The sequence below is a fragment of the Geospiza fortis genome, unplaced genomic scaffold, assembly GCF_000277835.1.
Source record: "Geospiza fortis unplaced genomic scaffold, GeoFor_1.0 scaffold25, whole genome shotgun sequence".
NCBI lineage: Eukaryota > Metazoa > Chordata > Aves > Passeriformes > Thraupidae > Geospiza > Geospiza fortis.
The window spans coordinates 794149-810800 of record NW_005054423.1 but is presented as its reverse complement, the minus strand read 5'-3'; the positions used below and the strand labels follow the sequence as shown (position 1 = coordinate 810800).

At 39.4% G+C, this 16652-nt stretch overlaps 1 protein-coding gene across 1 annotated transcript in view; it reads left to right on the top strand.

Moving 5' to 3' along the window:
- STMN2 (stathmin 2) overlaps positions 1-16652 on the top strand; it is a 38985-nt gene that overhangs the window by 8140 nt on the left and 14193 nt on the right. Inside the window, exon 2 of the mRNA XM_005426753.1 lies at positions 16322-16417. Within this exon, the coding sequence (XP_005426810.1) occupies positions 16322-16417 (96 nt within the window). The remainder of the gene's footprint in view (positions 1-16321; positions 16418-16652) is intronic.

The following is a 16652-nucleotide window of genomic DNA, read 5'->3' as shown; positions in this document are numbered from 1 at the left end:
GTGTGTATTTTATGCTACTGAAGGCACAGAATTCTACAAATTCAGAATTTACCCTAAGCTAAGGTATACGCTACTGGAAGGTAGATGAAGTATCTACATTTAAATATATTCACTTATCTCTAAGTAGATAAAACTTTTGATCTTGATGCTATTTTTGATGCTTTCAAAATTGCTAAAAGCACAAATTGTCCTTTTGGACGAAGATTTCTGATATATACATGTTCAAATTCATCCTCTGGTTTCCAGTAGAATCACTCTGGATGTCATTTGGTAGAGTTCCCTGAAGTGACTAATATCATCACGTCTATTATTTTTCTTTTTCAAAAGATTGTGGAGACCACAGCCATGTCAAAGATGCACAAAATGTTTTTAGCAACATTGCTATATGGAATTGCAGCAGAAATTACCTTTTTTGGTTTACAAGTATTTTTGTACTGTAAATCCTCCAGTTACCTGAATGGAGCTGTAAGAAAAGTTGGACATATCTAGGAAATCTTAAAGCAAATGCATCAATATCCATAATTTTTCAAAGACATTTTTGGAAGTGAAATTCATTTCTGTAACCCATTTCATTAGTCTGTTAACTATTTTGATGTATTTGTTGCTTACTTTATTCATGTGAAAAGAAAGGGTATCTTATGTCACCCAAGTAAGTCATGTTTGTATCAATCACTTGAATATACCTTGTTGTTTCCAGACGCTGGTGGTTTTTACATAGCTGTAAAACAAAAAGCTATTTCTGAGGTGATATTTTCTTCTATGTGCTCAGATATTTTTTGGTGCTGTCGAGACTGCAGTTAGGGAACTTTCAATATTATATGTTGTAGGTAGGAATGAAACCCTGATTCCTGATTTAAAAACCTAAATGTTTCATATTTGTCAACAAACCACTTGTTCTCAAGGCAAATAACTTTTACTGGGAAATGATGTTTTAAGTCTAAATATCATTTTCCAAGTAAAATATCAATAATGACTTAAGAAAAGTAATAGTAAGTTATTTTTTAAGCTGCATTGACAATTCAAGTTACTCTATTTTTTTCACAGTGAAATATTAAGAAGGGAAATATCTTACTTAGGGAACCATTCTGCATTTGATTAACAGTGTAAAGTATTTCATCTTCTTGTCGTGAGAGGCTTGAAAAACAGGAATAAACATGACAGAAGTACTTTCAAGTCCTCTGCAAAATTGTAATTATCAGTTTGCATCGTTTGCCGGTGCTATTCTAGAGGTCTCATCTCTGCTGGCATCCTGGTTTCTGCACAAAGATGTAACAATTCTGTCAAGGATAAAAATTGCAATAAGAACAAATTCTGAACCCATGCAGCAAAATGAAGGCATTTAGATAAGCAAACAGGTAATCTACACTATGAAGGTTGCAAAATTATATTTAGTGCACTTCTATGTAGTTACACAAACTAAATTTCTAAGATAAAAAAAAAATTAAGAAAAAGTATCATGGAAACAGAACATTTTATCAGATGGAACCCAGTCTGTCCCTGAACTGTGACTACTATTTTTATAGTCTTTTAATGTAATTTGTATGTAGGGGAGAGTCTAAGATAGCAGTTAGGAAAATTTCTATTTGATAAAACTCTCAATGTTCTTGTGAACAATCTACCATCCTAATCCATTTCCCATCTACTCCATCCCCATGACCTACTGATTTCCGGTCTCATCCATTTCCTTGGTACCCTTTCCCTGATTTTCTCAATCTAGTTTCATTATCCAGTCAGTCAAGTGTTACCCTCATTCTTGATCCAGTTTCTTTTTTTTTTTCCTTCTTTTTTTTTCCTTCTTCTTTTCTTTTTTTTTATTTGCCTGCTCTTGGCAATTACTCCCACAATGCAGATTCAGTTCTTGTCTCTTCACACAGCCACTTCATTCTTGTAGTCCTTCACACTTCCATGAGGTCAGAAGGGGAGGAATTGAGACCACAGGATAGTTGTATCCTCTTTTTTTTTTCCAGTTTCCAGTGCTCCTCTGGTCCATGACATCACTCTTAGCCCACATGGAATCAGAATCCAGCGCAAAGTGGCTTGAGAGAAGCTGGCTGTAAAGTTGGATTTGTGTCTCTCAGACAAAGCTGAAGGCTGAAATCTGATATTTCACTGACTTATTCCCAGGCCAGGCCTGGACAAATTTTTCGAATGAAGAATGATTCCCTGGCACAAAGCAATAGAACCTTTCAAATTTCAGTAACCACTAGCTTAGCTTACTCACACGCATGTATTTTTCCCTAGTCATCATCATGGAAATAGTGAAATGTTTTCAGCTAAAACCTTCTCCAGAATTCAGGAAGAAGCAGCCTTCCAGCCAAGAAAACTGTAGGCCAAATTGTAGTTTAAGGATGTGATGTTCAGTGGAAGGACATATTTTCTGATGCAGTGGGAGAAACAAAGCAGTACAAGGTGGGAAATGGCAATGGCTGACAGTGTTGCATGTTTAAATGGCTAAGATGTGCAAAGGCCGGGAGCACCAACTTTGACAGAATTAAATACTAAACCAGTGGAAGTCTGTGGGTAAAGTAGACTCATATTGATTTACATCTGATGAACCTATTTTTCCCCCTTTAAAACTCTCAAAGCATAAATTTAGGAGGAAACATCTCCTTTATTATTTTTTAAAATCATGTAAGAGCCAGCTACACTAAAAAACCAGGAGAATTTTATTATTCAGAAAAAGAAACTTCTTTTTATACTGGAAAAAGAACTTGATCGTATAATGAAAAAGATGGAATAGGCTGTTACAAATTAACATTTGGGGATCTCTAACTCCTGCTGCTTTTAGAACATATTAAAAATTCAATGGACAATGCAGTTCTGGAAGTTTGATAAATCTGTTGTAAAGGACAGGCTGAAAAACAAAGTTCTGATTTGCTGTTAATGGCAGATTGCTGATGCTGGTGCACAGTGCCTTGAAAATTTCACTACTGCAGGATCCTTTTTTTTTATTCTAAATGAGACAAACACCCTTACACCAACAATCAGTGGAGCATCTCTGCAGGGATCAGCTCCTCATGTGGTTAGTTTAATAGCAGAGCAGCAGAGCAGCGTCTCTGAATTCATCAAGATTTTCTTCTAAGTGGAGGCTGGTATTGCAGAAAAAATAGAGAGGCACAGACAGAGACAGATAGCTGCAGAGAGAGATAGACTGACAGAGCAAAGGTACTCTAGAAATTTTCAGTTATATTTTGGGATGAGAAAAATACCACTAAATTGAAAAACAGTAAAAAGAAGGAAGGAGAAGAGAAAGATGAAAAAGAGAGGTGGGTCATGAAAGACTGAGAAATAATTGGGAGCAGTCACATTCCCAAAAGTCCATATAAATTGCTGTAGCATAGACATTTATGCATTAATTTTACGTCTTCAAAAATCAAAGTGCTTCTTTTATGCAAATCAGAACAAAGCTACTTAAAACACAGGTCACTTCACTGCAAGCAGTAGCTCTTGTTCTAGTTTTATTGCAGCATCAATTGTGATAAAAATATCGTACCAGCTAATGTTCCCTTTCAGCCAATTTAATCAATTCTGAATAATATACTAATTTCTTTGCGCCATCAGTGTCATTTCCAAGAAGAGGCATCATTCTTTATCTTTCTTTTTATTTTCTTGTTAATTTTATTCATCTTCTGGTTAGCATAGTCAATAATATTTATAATTTATGCCCAACCATGATAGAGTTTATATGCTGTTGAGAGGTATCATTATTTTCATTATGGAAGCAATCAAATGTTTGCATGTATGCATAAAGTCATGGCAGGATACAATAGTAGAAATATAAATCTGATAATTAGTAGTAATAACTGCATAGATTGTTTAGGTAGAGGTCACATAGAAAACTCTGAAAGCCACAGAGTGACAGAAGTGTGTCATATGGAAGGGTTTGTTTCTGTCATTTCATGAATTTGAGCACCTCATTTGGTGTGCTCACTACCTTAAGCCACCTATTTTCCCAGTTATCCCCCACCTCCCTGCTAGCCCTCCACTGGACTTTCAGGTGTTCCTCCGTGTCACTCTGAAATTAGGGGATCCAAGACTGGATGTAGAACCTCAGGTGCAGCTCCACAGCACCAAACACCTTCAATCAAAGGTGAACCCAACCAGCCCCTCCTGCTGATTCACACACACCTCTGCTGCTTCCCTCTGTCTTCCAAACTTGGATGTTTAAAAGAGATTGAGGAAATAGAAGAAAAAAGAAAAAAAAACAAAAAACCACAAACTCTCCCTTGTGAGATTTTTTATGCCAACCTACACATGCTGAATTTATTTCTACAAACTTATTTTTTTAAAAAGTCACTTCCCCAGTATCCATTCCTGTTTTGGTTCTTACACTTCATTCTTCAGCATTGACAGTTATGGGTTTAGGAACCCATAATCTGAAACCTCACTTGGGCATTTGTACTTTTTTTGGACTGTGGAGAAGACTAACAGAAAATTATCTTATCCTTTCAATGCTGTAAAAATAGTTTTCCATGCTAGCCCCAGTTTCTAGATTTGGTGACCTGCCAAAAGATACTTCTTCTAGTCATTCTGCTGCCCACTTGTTAGCAGAAAACACCAAGTGGAAAGATGAATTTTACAGAATCTTCTTTGTATCAACATGGTCGGTGAGGGAATTGCTGTCATTTGTGCTTAATCTGTGCAGTGCTTTCAAAGTCCTTCAAAACCTGAAGACATTATTTTTTGAATCAAAGGATTTCTCCGAAGATACACATATCTTTGATAGGCTTCCTACACAGGGAGACTGTTTTAAATTAGGGATTACATTTCTCTAAACCCAGAAATTTCATCCTTTGTAATATCTCATAATTAAATACAGCCCCTTACACCCACATATACCCCACTGAGTAGACTTAAAATTGTATAAAAACATTTACATTCCAATAGTCTTTGTTATGAAAAAGGGGATCTAAGTCATACAACATAAAGCATCAGAATAACACAGTTTCCATTATCACACCTCCTTGGGTTTAAAGCAAAATCTTCCATAATTATGAGGTATGTCAACAGGCAAATCTAATATCAAACACTTTTATATGGAAACTCAGGAGTTATTTACTAGGAGCTTATTTTGTCCTGGCATTCAAATTTATAATACTACTGTTAATTAATACAATTATAATGTGTGTCCCATTGTGTAATTGCAAAGATTGGGATTCTTCCTTTGTAAGTAATCTACTTACATATGTCATTTGCAATTGCGTGCAGAAAGCAAACTCTGTAAAGAAAATGCCTTCATTCAAACTGATGAGACATTCTTATTTTAAAATGTTCCACAAAATTAAAATTCCATTCAAAACCCAGAAGTAAATTGGATTTTCCAGACTGCCTCCTTTCATTGTCTTTTGCATTTTGACATTTTGTCGGTAGCCATGGCAGCCGGTAAGAATGATTGTGGAGCATAAAAATGCAGTTACACATGTTTGGCTTTGGGTTAAGTACATTAAATACATGGGAATTGCTCAAAATCAACCAATAAACTTACACAAATCAAGCTTTATATGCATACATATATACATACATATACACACATACATACTTTTTATGTATAGAGACATATATATAAACTAACTAATTAGTGATTCTATATGTTTGGCTTTCAGACCCTATAAAATGTGTTTTCTAGCCTATATGGAATGATTAGTTTGGAAAGATATTATCTACAGCACTCACAGCAGTATATTTTCTCTTAAATGGATTCTTCCGTTATTTGTGGTGTGAAAATAACTGTGATAGCTTTTGCACTCAGTGCAATGACTCAACAAGCAAGGAACACATTTAGTTACTGGAATGCAAAGATTGAGAGTCAACCCTACAAGAAGTTGTAATTGCATTTATATCATATTGTACAAAACAAAAATTATTATATCATATTGTACAAAACAAAAATTTCTACTTAGCTGATTGCCCTGCTTCTTTTTTTTTTCTTCTTGTCTAGAGAAAAAAAAGAGCAAAAAAGCACCTTGCAATTTATTTGGCTTATTGTTCTGAGCCGCAAGACACAGCTAAATAATATTTTGGCCTTCATCAGTTCAAAGCAAAATTTTGAAAATACTGGAAGACATTAAAGGTATCTGCACTTTGGAATGGCACAGTTTAATGATGTGTTTAAAAATGTATATGAGTTATAAAAATGTCATATTTTATATCAGAGCTACAGTTCTATTAAAAGCATGTGCATATCTGAGCCAGAAAAATGGCAAGAACCAGCCTGTCCAATAATGGAAACTGTCACTGTGCTAATCTATCTCTGGTCCCTTGATTGAGGTATCCACAACAGCTGAATGATGAAAACAGAAAAAGTTGCATTCCTTGCCCATTCTTTCCTAATTGCTTGCTTTTCCTGAACCATTTTGGGCCATTCCTTTCCTTGATGCTGGCTTGCTTTCAAAACATGTGGGCAGTTCTGCTAAAACTTGCTTTCTGGAGAAGCTCAGTATGAACAAAATTTGACTGTAATCTCAGCACAGAGGTGAGGGGAGGGATTTCATCATGTAATGCCAGGTACAAGTCCAGGAAGGATCTGTGTCCAGATGAAAAGAAACAGTGGCAGAACTCCGATTTCCATTGCCAAGATAGGCAGTATGCAAGGTGATGTCATTAGTCTTCAAGGATGATAAAAAACTAGACAGCTTGGAGTAAAATGACACTCAGTGTCAAGTGTCAGTGGGTGGTGCATGGCCAGGTGATGCACGACCAGCAAGTGTTGTCCAGCCAACATAAAGGAATAAGGGTGATGCAAATTTAAGTCAGTGGAAGCCTCTGAAGACATCACGGGGGGAAACTAAATAAATGCCTCTGTTCTAAATACACACATGGATGACAGTGACATTCAGATAAATAAAAGTAATACTGGCAGCCAGCGCTCTCACACCTGCTCTAGTAACCCAGTCTTACTGTGCTGGAGCAGAACCCGTTTGTGATTCATACCTTGGGAGGATGCTGTTTGATCACAGTGGCTGCGTGACTAAACCATTGCCATTCTATTTCATCATATTGGATTTGCATCCTCCCTCAAGGCTGCAGACAGCACCTGTATTGCCTGCAGCACTTGCAAAGAGGTGTCACTTATACAGAATTCAGGAGAGCTCTGTTCCCCATGGGGCTTTCCTACAGAATAGGTCTGTGACCCAAGGCATTTCTTTTTTCATGTCTGTGACATTTTATCCCCCAGCATCCCTTGCCTCTCCTTTTCACTCCATAAGCTCTTTGGCACAGGGTGTTTGCATCTGACACATTTTTACAGAAAGTAGCGCAGATCTCAGCTGGGCCCCCGCATACTCCCACAAAGTGATGATGAGATGACCTTAAGGGCATACTGGGAGGCAGCAGCCATCCCTGATAGCCCAGTCCTGGATGTTCTGCTGGGTTCTCTGCTTGAGACAGCAGAGGAGATTGGAGTGCCCAACACAAGGACTCCAAATTTCGCTTCCCACCAGTGCTGGGTTCAGCACCAAGCTGCAGACATGGTGCTGCTGTGGTGGCTGAAGCCTGCGTGCTGCTGAGGGAAAGTGGGCTGCTTGCAGGCTTGGCAGCTTCCAATGTGTAACTCACTTCTCCCCACCCCACGCTTAGAAAGTCACTGGAGAAGTTCCAGCTCCTTTGCACGTCCTTCCTTGTGCTTCAGCCACCAGCATGGCCCCAGAACCAAGCCAAGCACCACAGGGAGCAGCTGGGCTCAGGGAGCTCCTGGGCACTGCATGTCCACTTCTGAGGGGGGATCAGCAACCTGGGGTTGTCCTATTGCAGGGAAGTCCTGAAGCAAACTCCACTATGCTGATGTTATGGAAGGCAAGTACAGTTGGTAGCCCCCGTGCCAGGAATGCTGAGACAAAATAACCTGCATACAGCAAGGCTGGCTTGTTGAGAAGAGTCTTTGAAAATCCTTCTGCTTGCCTGGCCTTCAGACATGTACATCAGGACTCCTGAAAACACTGCCTTTTAGCCTACGTGTAGATGGACATCATGGTTCGGTGGTGCCTACCAGAAGGGATCTTCAGAGCCATGTAATTGGGAACTTTGGAGTGAAATATCTGGCTTTTTAAGCCTTTTTATATGTGACCTGTCTCAGAAGTGTGAAAGAAATAAATGTCTGTGTCCTAGTGAAAGGGTGTGTCACAACCCTTTGGGCATACAATGCAAAGGAAATGCATTACACATCATGAGCACTAAATCATGGCAGGCAAATCCACCCACTCAAAAACTCCAGAGCTCAAGGTTTTGTTTCTTAAATCATTCATATAAGACTCTAAGTGATAGATCAGGAGAGAGGGATTTTTCTTGAGAACAGGAAAATTATTGATAGAATCAAACCCAGAACAATACATGGAGAATCCTTACTACTACTGTAGCAGGAGTCCTCAGCTAAAAGTAAAAGAGATTTTTCTGTAAGGCATGACAGAGCCAAACTTGCTACAATGCCAGTCAAAAGAAGCTGTTTGCCCCAGGTGCAGGTATGTAACAAAACCAACAACAGTTCTTGAGGCAGTAATGTGACCCAGATAAGGAAGGTTATTTCCTCCTGGTCTTGCTGCTTTCCTCCTGGTTCTTGCTGAAAGCCTGTTCACTTTTTCCATCCTGTCCACATCCAGGAAAATTACTTTGGCTCAAATCATCCCATAGCTGAATTCCCACAGACTTTTTTGTTTCCGATGAATACAGGAGACAGTGGATAGCAGAATGGTTCCCAGCTGGGGCTGCCTTAATAATTTTCAAATTTTGATGTCTGCATGACTTTCACACTTAAGTGATAATCAGAAATTATCTGTGTCTCTGATGGCCTCTTATGAAGGTAGGTGTAAGATCAGCATCTCAAACATCAGTATCCTGCCAAATCATCTGAATAACAGGGTTTGAACTTCTGACTGCACAAAAATTAAAGAGTCATGTTCCATTAACCAGCAAGAAATAAAGCTGTCTTAGGACTACTATAGCCTTTAAGTTCATTCTTCACTCTTCATCCACCTCATTGTTTTCAAAGTCTGTTTTAGTAACTTGTATCCTTTCCTACACAGAAAGCTCTGTGGGAAGAAAACTGGGAGAAGACAGGTGGGATGTAAAGGTACAGAGGGAAATATGGTGAAGGGATGCCTTGTAAAGGCAAAGCAGGCCTTAAAGAAGGTTGTGCTTTCCCCCTGTGAAAAAAAATATCTCTGGAATTTTTTGTTTCCACCTTGGTTGAAGTTCTCCTAAGTTCAAACAAATTTCAAGAGAGCCACAGTCCTCTATATTAGTACTGGCTCCTTGGCCTTCCCCTCAGTCCCAGAGGACTTTCTGGAACTGAGCTGCCAAGGGCTTCTCCTTGCCAACGTGATTCATGGGCTCTGCAAAGGGCTGGCTCAGAAGAGACTGCAGCACCTGGCTCTGCCACTGCCATGGACCAGTTTCTGCAGAGTTGAAGAAGGAGGAGCTAGCCCATGGCTGCTTGTCCTGTCTGCCCATGTTTCCTCCCGCAGGCTGTGTGGTGAGGCTGTGGGGCCCCAGGTGCACCAACAGGCTCTGGACAGGCACATGTCTGCTGTGGTCCTTCCACACGAGGAGGAAATGTGTGTGTTTTCATTTCAGTGACTGGAAAGCACAATGTGACTACAACAAAGAGTCTGCATCAGTGTTTGTTTTGCGTAATCATGACAAAGTTGTTGTTTTTTTTCAAATTCAAAAAACCCTTTACATCAAAATCTCATTTTGGAAATGGGTTTGCATTAGCTCAAAAAAGAAATCCCATTAACTCATGTCACAGATGACTGTAATAGTCAGGGTTCAGTAAATGGGCTTTCTCATTGTTTCAGCAGTGAAAATTGCATACATTGAAATAAGACAAAATGGTAACTTTACATCTTAACATTCTGACATCATAAAGTGAGCAAAGACATTTGACTCTCACCATGCGCAGTAACAACTAAAGACATGGTACCTGAAGTAGTCCAAAAAGCCATAGTCATGATCAATGATAGATTAGGCTGTAAAATTTGGAGCAGTTTTTAATATGACTTGTGCCACTCTCCAATCTGCATGTTTGCATGCATTTGTATCCCTGCGCTAGAGGTTCAAGAAAACCATTACTGGACAGTCTCTCCGTAAGCAAACAGCTTCTTGTGTACTCCAAAGGATGGGTTTTCCAGACAGATCCCATGCTGTAACCTAAATTATGCTGTGGAAATGGTATGCCAGGCCTTGCACTCGAGGACAGGGTTCACTGGTACAATCTGACACAGTCTCAATAAGAAGCTAAAGGTCAGATCTGTTGCTTGCATTTTTTTTTGTGTATTCTGAAGAACTGATGCTACAGTGATCCCTGATTTCACAGCCACTCTGTGCTTTTATGGATGACACAAATGCTCTATTCCCTCCCAAACCATTTTAAAGACTTTTGTTAAAAGGATCTCATGTTGGAGAGAATAAAATGGATGACATTTCTGCCAAAACCCAGGAATATTAATGAGGGTTACAAAAATTAATGTTTAAAACTATTTTTTCAAACTCCCAGTTGCCACAAAGGCAGATAAGAGCTGTCCCAAGCTCTTCCTTTCTCATTTTCTGGGCATATTTTAGGAAATTCTAGAGTCACAGTTGACAGAGGAAGGTCACTGGTTAGCTCTTTTTTCCTTGATTTCTGTTTCTCGTCACTTTTTCATCATATCTGTTTATTCTATTGCCTAGATATAGAAATATCAAAAAAATCAGGGACAGAGGACAAAACCAAAACTCTATTCTCATCTCCAGCTTAACCTGCCTTGCAGTATATAAAGACTACAATTTTAAAGACTTGGTCCCCAAAGAATGGCCCCATGTGAGTGGGAGTCCTGTGCCTCCGTTCCCTACAGTGAAGGAGTGAGCACTGTAGGGATTAGAGGCCCTCAGCTGTAAAGCAGCTTTATTTTTGTTGGGGAAACTGGAAAAGTACAGATATACATAAGATTGTGAGATGGACTCAATCTAGTACTCTGGTGGGCAGTGTTTTGCATTCAGAGAGTAACAAAATGAGCCCCACCTATGTGAACCACCAAAATGAGATGTCACTCATGGCTGAGCATAAGGGGTGGTTAAGATTTACTTACTGCAGGGGCTTTTGCTTTCATTCTCTCCATCACTGGTGACTCCATAAGCCTATAAACATCCTTAGGCTTCCTGACACTGAAGATGGATTTGCTGGTCTTGAGACAACCTAATTTGTTTAACTTCAGATGTCTGAATGGGGCCATCATTCTCTGGTAGTGCTAATCTCTCCCTTGACTGAAAAATAAGCTTTCATGATTTCTGCAAAGTAGCTCTCTTAAATAATGGCCAGCATTAACTAGTGAATCCCAGGCTAATAGATCTCAGACAAAAGCTAAATGATATCTAGAATCCGTACTAGTCATGCCTCATCTTAAATTCTAATTCTCCCAGTCCCATGTGTTTGTCCCAGTACTAGCCACCACTTTAGCAGCACTCCTCATGTAACTTTCTTCAAATACCCCACCAGCTATGGGAAACAACACATCTGGGGTTGTATAATGTCCCCTTGTTTGGCAGAAAAGGATGGAGCACATCACTAAAATGGATTAGTAAAAATAAAATTGTGAATTACTGGTCAACAGATTGTGGATGTTGGTGTTCACAAAATCATATGACTTAAAGCGTTGCCTGGCAAACCAAAAGGTCTAGCACCCCAGAGAGAGGATTACCAAAATGACATTTGTAACAAACCACATTGTCAATAACATCCATCAGAAGTCCATATGAAGGATTGGGGTGATAGGTCTTCTCTATCTGTATGTCATGTTAATCCTACATCTTAATGCTTCAGTGTCTGCCAGAGGAGAACACTAACCAGAATTTCAGTTCAGTCTCAGAAGAGCAACTATCACACAGGTTCCTGCCAAGGGAGCACAGGGCTGAGCTGTGTTATGGGTTCCACGCTCTGACCATGGGCAATGTTCCAGTTTCCTTTTCCTTACAGGTGTGCAGAACATCAAGAACTAGTTGGCAAGTGGTACTTGAAATGTCAAAATACAGTAACATTACAAATTAATGTACATGAGGTATACATATAATGTATGTTATTAATATTTATACATATTGATGTGTGTGTAAAATACATTTCTTATATGTGGACCAGATTCAGTAAGGCAAAAATCAACACATTTTCCTGTATCAGATGTTAATTATAAGTAACATTAACACTTTTCTTTTTCCCTTCATGTGTTAAAAATAGCCTTGCTTATGAATAATGGTCTCTGCTGTGACACAGCAATCTGTCTGAGCTGTGCTTTGCCAAGGAACAAAATGTGACCCAAATTGCCCATGGCCTGTCAGTCAGGACAGATTTTCATTTTACAGTGTAAACTGTAAAAAATTCCTTATAGCTATGGGATAGCAGATGAGGACAGACAGTAAGGGTTTAGCAGTGCTTTCCTTAACCTTCCTATTTCTCCCAGCAGTAAATGCAAATAAGTGGTTTCTGGCCTCTAATGGCAGCCATAGCATTCCACCTTAGCAGCTTCATTCATTGGGCAAGTGAGCTGCAGGACTAGCGATGGCTGCAGCACTTTTCTGTTATTAGCAGAAAAATATATAATATATCTGAATAAACATATTATTTGAGATCAGTAGAGCATTTTCAAAGAGGATCATCAAAACACCCCAGCTGACCATGCTTTGGTTCACACATCAGAGGAATCTTGGAGCACAAACAAGTTCATTGAAACTGGGAGGTGTGTATTAGCAGTATATCCACTGTGCCCCAGGCTCTAATGGTTGTTCAGACCATGGGACCAGACTAGCCTCAAGAAAAGTCTCCAAAATTATACAAAATGGGCATGAAATCATTAGAATTGTTTCCTGCTGTCCTTCCCTTCTTGCTCAGGGAGTTGCAGGACTGGAGCCCTTAGCGTGGATGTTCACCCCACAGAGGGAGCAGTTTCACAGTTTCTAAATACAGCTGTTGGAAATAATTCCACAAGTTTGAGAAAAGGGTGAGGTTGGCTTGAAACAATAATATCAAGGTACATTTGAGACTTTTTCAGGAAAAAAAAAGAAAATAATGATTTTTGATTTTCAAAGCCATCTGAGTTCATTCTCTTCTGAAGCTGTCAAACATTTAGGGGCATTTGATAGTATTTCTAAGGTTTTCTCTGCAGCTCTGAATATGAGGAGTTTATTCTTAAAGAGTAGATGAAGTTCTGGAATAATCACACTGTTTCAGAATTTAAGACCTATGAATACTAGTATATTCACAGCAAAACTACAAGAAATGCTAATACTGGATTCTCTTCTCATCTTTGCAAAAATCAGTGTTCTTAATGCATATAAACAGTTAGATCATGCTGCATACAACTAAAAAGATTCTGTTGCCATCTTTTGTCAACATTGTTCTTGCCTAGCAATTTCCCTATCAAAGCTTTTGTAGTATTACGATTGCCATCATTTACTCTCCTTCATTTAACTTGCACAGTTAATGGAATGATATGTAGCCTACATGACTGCACAAGGAGGGATATAATTAGAAAGCCATTGGAAACACATTTGGAAAACAAACTTCATTGCAATCACTGCTGGTCTTCAAGGGTTTTGAAGAGCTCCACTATGAGGCAGGTAATTTTCGTGCCTCTTTCATGTTGCACAAGAGGTCCTGTGAAGATTGCACAAATGCTCTGCCCTTGGTTGTGTGGTCTGTGTGTGCTGCTTTCTTAACAGAAAAACCTCTTGAGATAACAGGCTTCCATTGCTAAAACACTAACCCTTGGGATTTGGGAAAGTACAGTTGTCTCCCTGTCTAACCTGTGTGACATGGGTTTCTTAATCCGACCATTTTAATTCAGCTATTTTAATCTGACCACCAACTGGGCTAACATTACTGCTTTCAGATTTTTTAATGTGTTTTAAGGAAATGTTTAAGGAAAGGAGAGCTGAACAAAGCAGGGTCCCTGCTACTCAGAGCTGAGCCTGATCAAGGGGGACAGGTCATCACAGTGTTGATGCTGGACACCAGAGGAGGTGTGTGCCTCTTCAGGTCCTTTGACACCCTCAGCCCTTAAGTCTACAACAGGGAAAACAGTGTTTGCCACCATAGAAGGTTGTTTGGTTCCAGGGCTGCAGAAGCCTCCAGAACCTCTGTGAGTATTCAAGCCAAGTTCCTGCTACAGTTGAAGGAGTCTCTAGGGCAAGTGCAGACTAAATCAATACCACAAAAAACCAAAAAGTAATTCTTGTGAAGGGTGGAAAGTCATCTTAATTCTGCCATTGACCAGAAAGAACTAAGACAATTATTTTGCCAGCATGCTTTCAGTGCAGCTATTGCAGTGAAGGAAAGAGTACTGGGCATGTTCTTATCTTTCTCCTGCTGTATTTTGCAGATGGCAAGCTGGGAAAAAAAAAAAAACACCTTTCTCTAATCATTAAAATGCTGTTAGGAAGCAAAACATATTCAATGTCAAGCAAAGATAAAAAATATTAACAAAGACCCCAAAAGGCAAGATTCCTAAGATGCTGCTTTGCATGTCTTTTTCTACAAAGATATTTCAAGATATACATTTTAGCAGTGATTCAGCAGCTCTTGTACAAGATTTCACTTGTATCATCAATGGCCATGTCTTTAACACACAGTCCAGTGCCCATTTTCTCTGTGTTTAGCAATCTGCCAGGGTTTGATGTGCAGCCACTCCACAACCTTGCTTGCTGGGAAGAATGCAATTCCAAGCAATTCCGTGCTTGTTGGGTGGAAGTCTAAGTGAACAATTTATTATGTTTATCATTATTCATAATTCAGCATACATCCGACAGACAAGATTTTTCTCCTCAGATGATTTTTGAGTTATTCCTTGCAAGCTGGTACTTAGTTTTCAAACCAAAATCATGTCAAGACCAAGCTTCCATGACAGCCTAAGTTCACTGAAAGCAAACTCTTCAGTACATGCTTAACCTCAAATTCTGTCCTTTACCAATGGTTTCTGAAAAGCTCTATCTCCTTTAGGTGATTTATTCAAGGTACATGATTGCACAAGAGGCCCTTGTGCAAAGCTTAATTAAATTATCTAATCCTTTACTGGCAGCTAGAAATTTTTTCTTGAACCGTGGATTATTCAAATACCATCATATTGAGCAGCACCCAAAGGCTCTCAAGTCCTCATCATCAATCTCAGGTTTCTTTCTGAGTATGAAAAGCAAAATCAAAAACCACAAGAGCATCGGTGAGAACGGCTGATAGAGAATTTCATTTGAATCCACAGTTTAAAGATCCAAGGACCATCTGATTTTCCTTTAGCAACAACAAGGGCTAATTTGGTCTAATCTGTTAAATACAATACTTTGAGTCACATGTATTTTAAGCCATATTTTCACATGCTGGCAGCAAATGAGTGTCTCCCTCTGTAGATATGATCTTGATTATAGCAGGGATTTGTGTGTGCCAAGATGAATTTTGGAGCACCCTGCCTTAACATCCATGCATTATGGAGTGTGGGCAGTGGGCAGGGTGCTGCCCCAGGACCCAGGAGAGCCAGCTCCAGTCTGGGCTCTGCCCTTGGCTTGCCAAGTGACAAAGTATGAGACTGTTTTCCTACTTACAGGCAATTAGAAAGAGTGAGCACAATGCTCACTGCATAATGTTTATGTATTGGTATGACCATTTTTAGACCAGTGCCTCCTCAGTTCATGACTGGGGCCTACAGGCATTATAAAGTCAGCAGAGATAGCACCATAAAGGTAAATTACAAGGGTATTAATGGCATCAGCTAATATAGACTAGACCTGAGTATGAAAGCCACATATTTTGGCCAGTAAGTGGGGAATGAAAAGCTTTGTTTCAGGTAGTTAAGCATATTAAGGACATTATGCAAATGGTTTGATAAATGTATCCTCATTTCTGGTTTTATTTTTAATTTTCTGGATGACATTTTCATTTGTAAAATAATGTCTTTAGCCTATGGTGATATATGGCCAGCTTTTCATAGCTGTTCTCAATTGCATTTGGATACGTCAGAGGAACTGTAAGAGCTTCACGTCTCTTCACCTGCCAGGGGAGAGTGGAGTCATGGCACTCTTCCAATGCTAAATGCATTTCCTGGTAGCCAAAATCACTTTCTATAAATCAGAGAGGACTGCCTGCATTATGCCCAAGGCTGAGGTCATGTAGAGGACCAGAAGCCAGTTCTGAGGATCTCATTTGTGATTTGATAAAGGTTCAAGGTTGAGAAGAAATAGTTGAATGTTAATATTCTAGAGAAATCTGCCAGGTGGGTGATGGAGTAGGCTTTCTGGTCCCCAGCCACTCATCCCAGGTCAGGATTCTCAGAGGAGGAGCTGGGGAAGTGAAGCATGCTAACAAGATCTCTCCTTTCAGCTTACAAGGAAAAGATGAAGGAGCTGTCCATGCTCTCGCTGATCTGCTCCTGTTTTTACCCGGAACCTCGCAACATGAACATCTACAAATATGATGGTGAGTGATGTTTACTGGAAATCATCCTGCAGGTCAGAAAATGTGCTACTTCTGGAAAACTACTCAGCTCTCCTCCTAGTCCATAGTGTTAGTTGGTGAATATTTTGCTAATTTAACAATTTAATTGATGGTTTGGGCTATTACTTTCTGTGGAGTGTGCAGTAGCCATGAGGGTGGATATTGTTCCTAATAGGAGCTAACTAAACTTTTAACATTAGCCCTCTCATACTGAGCT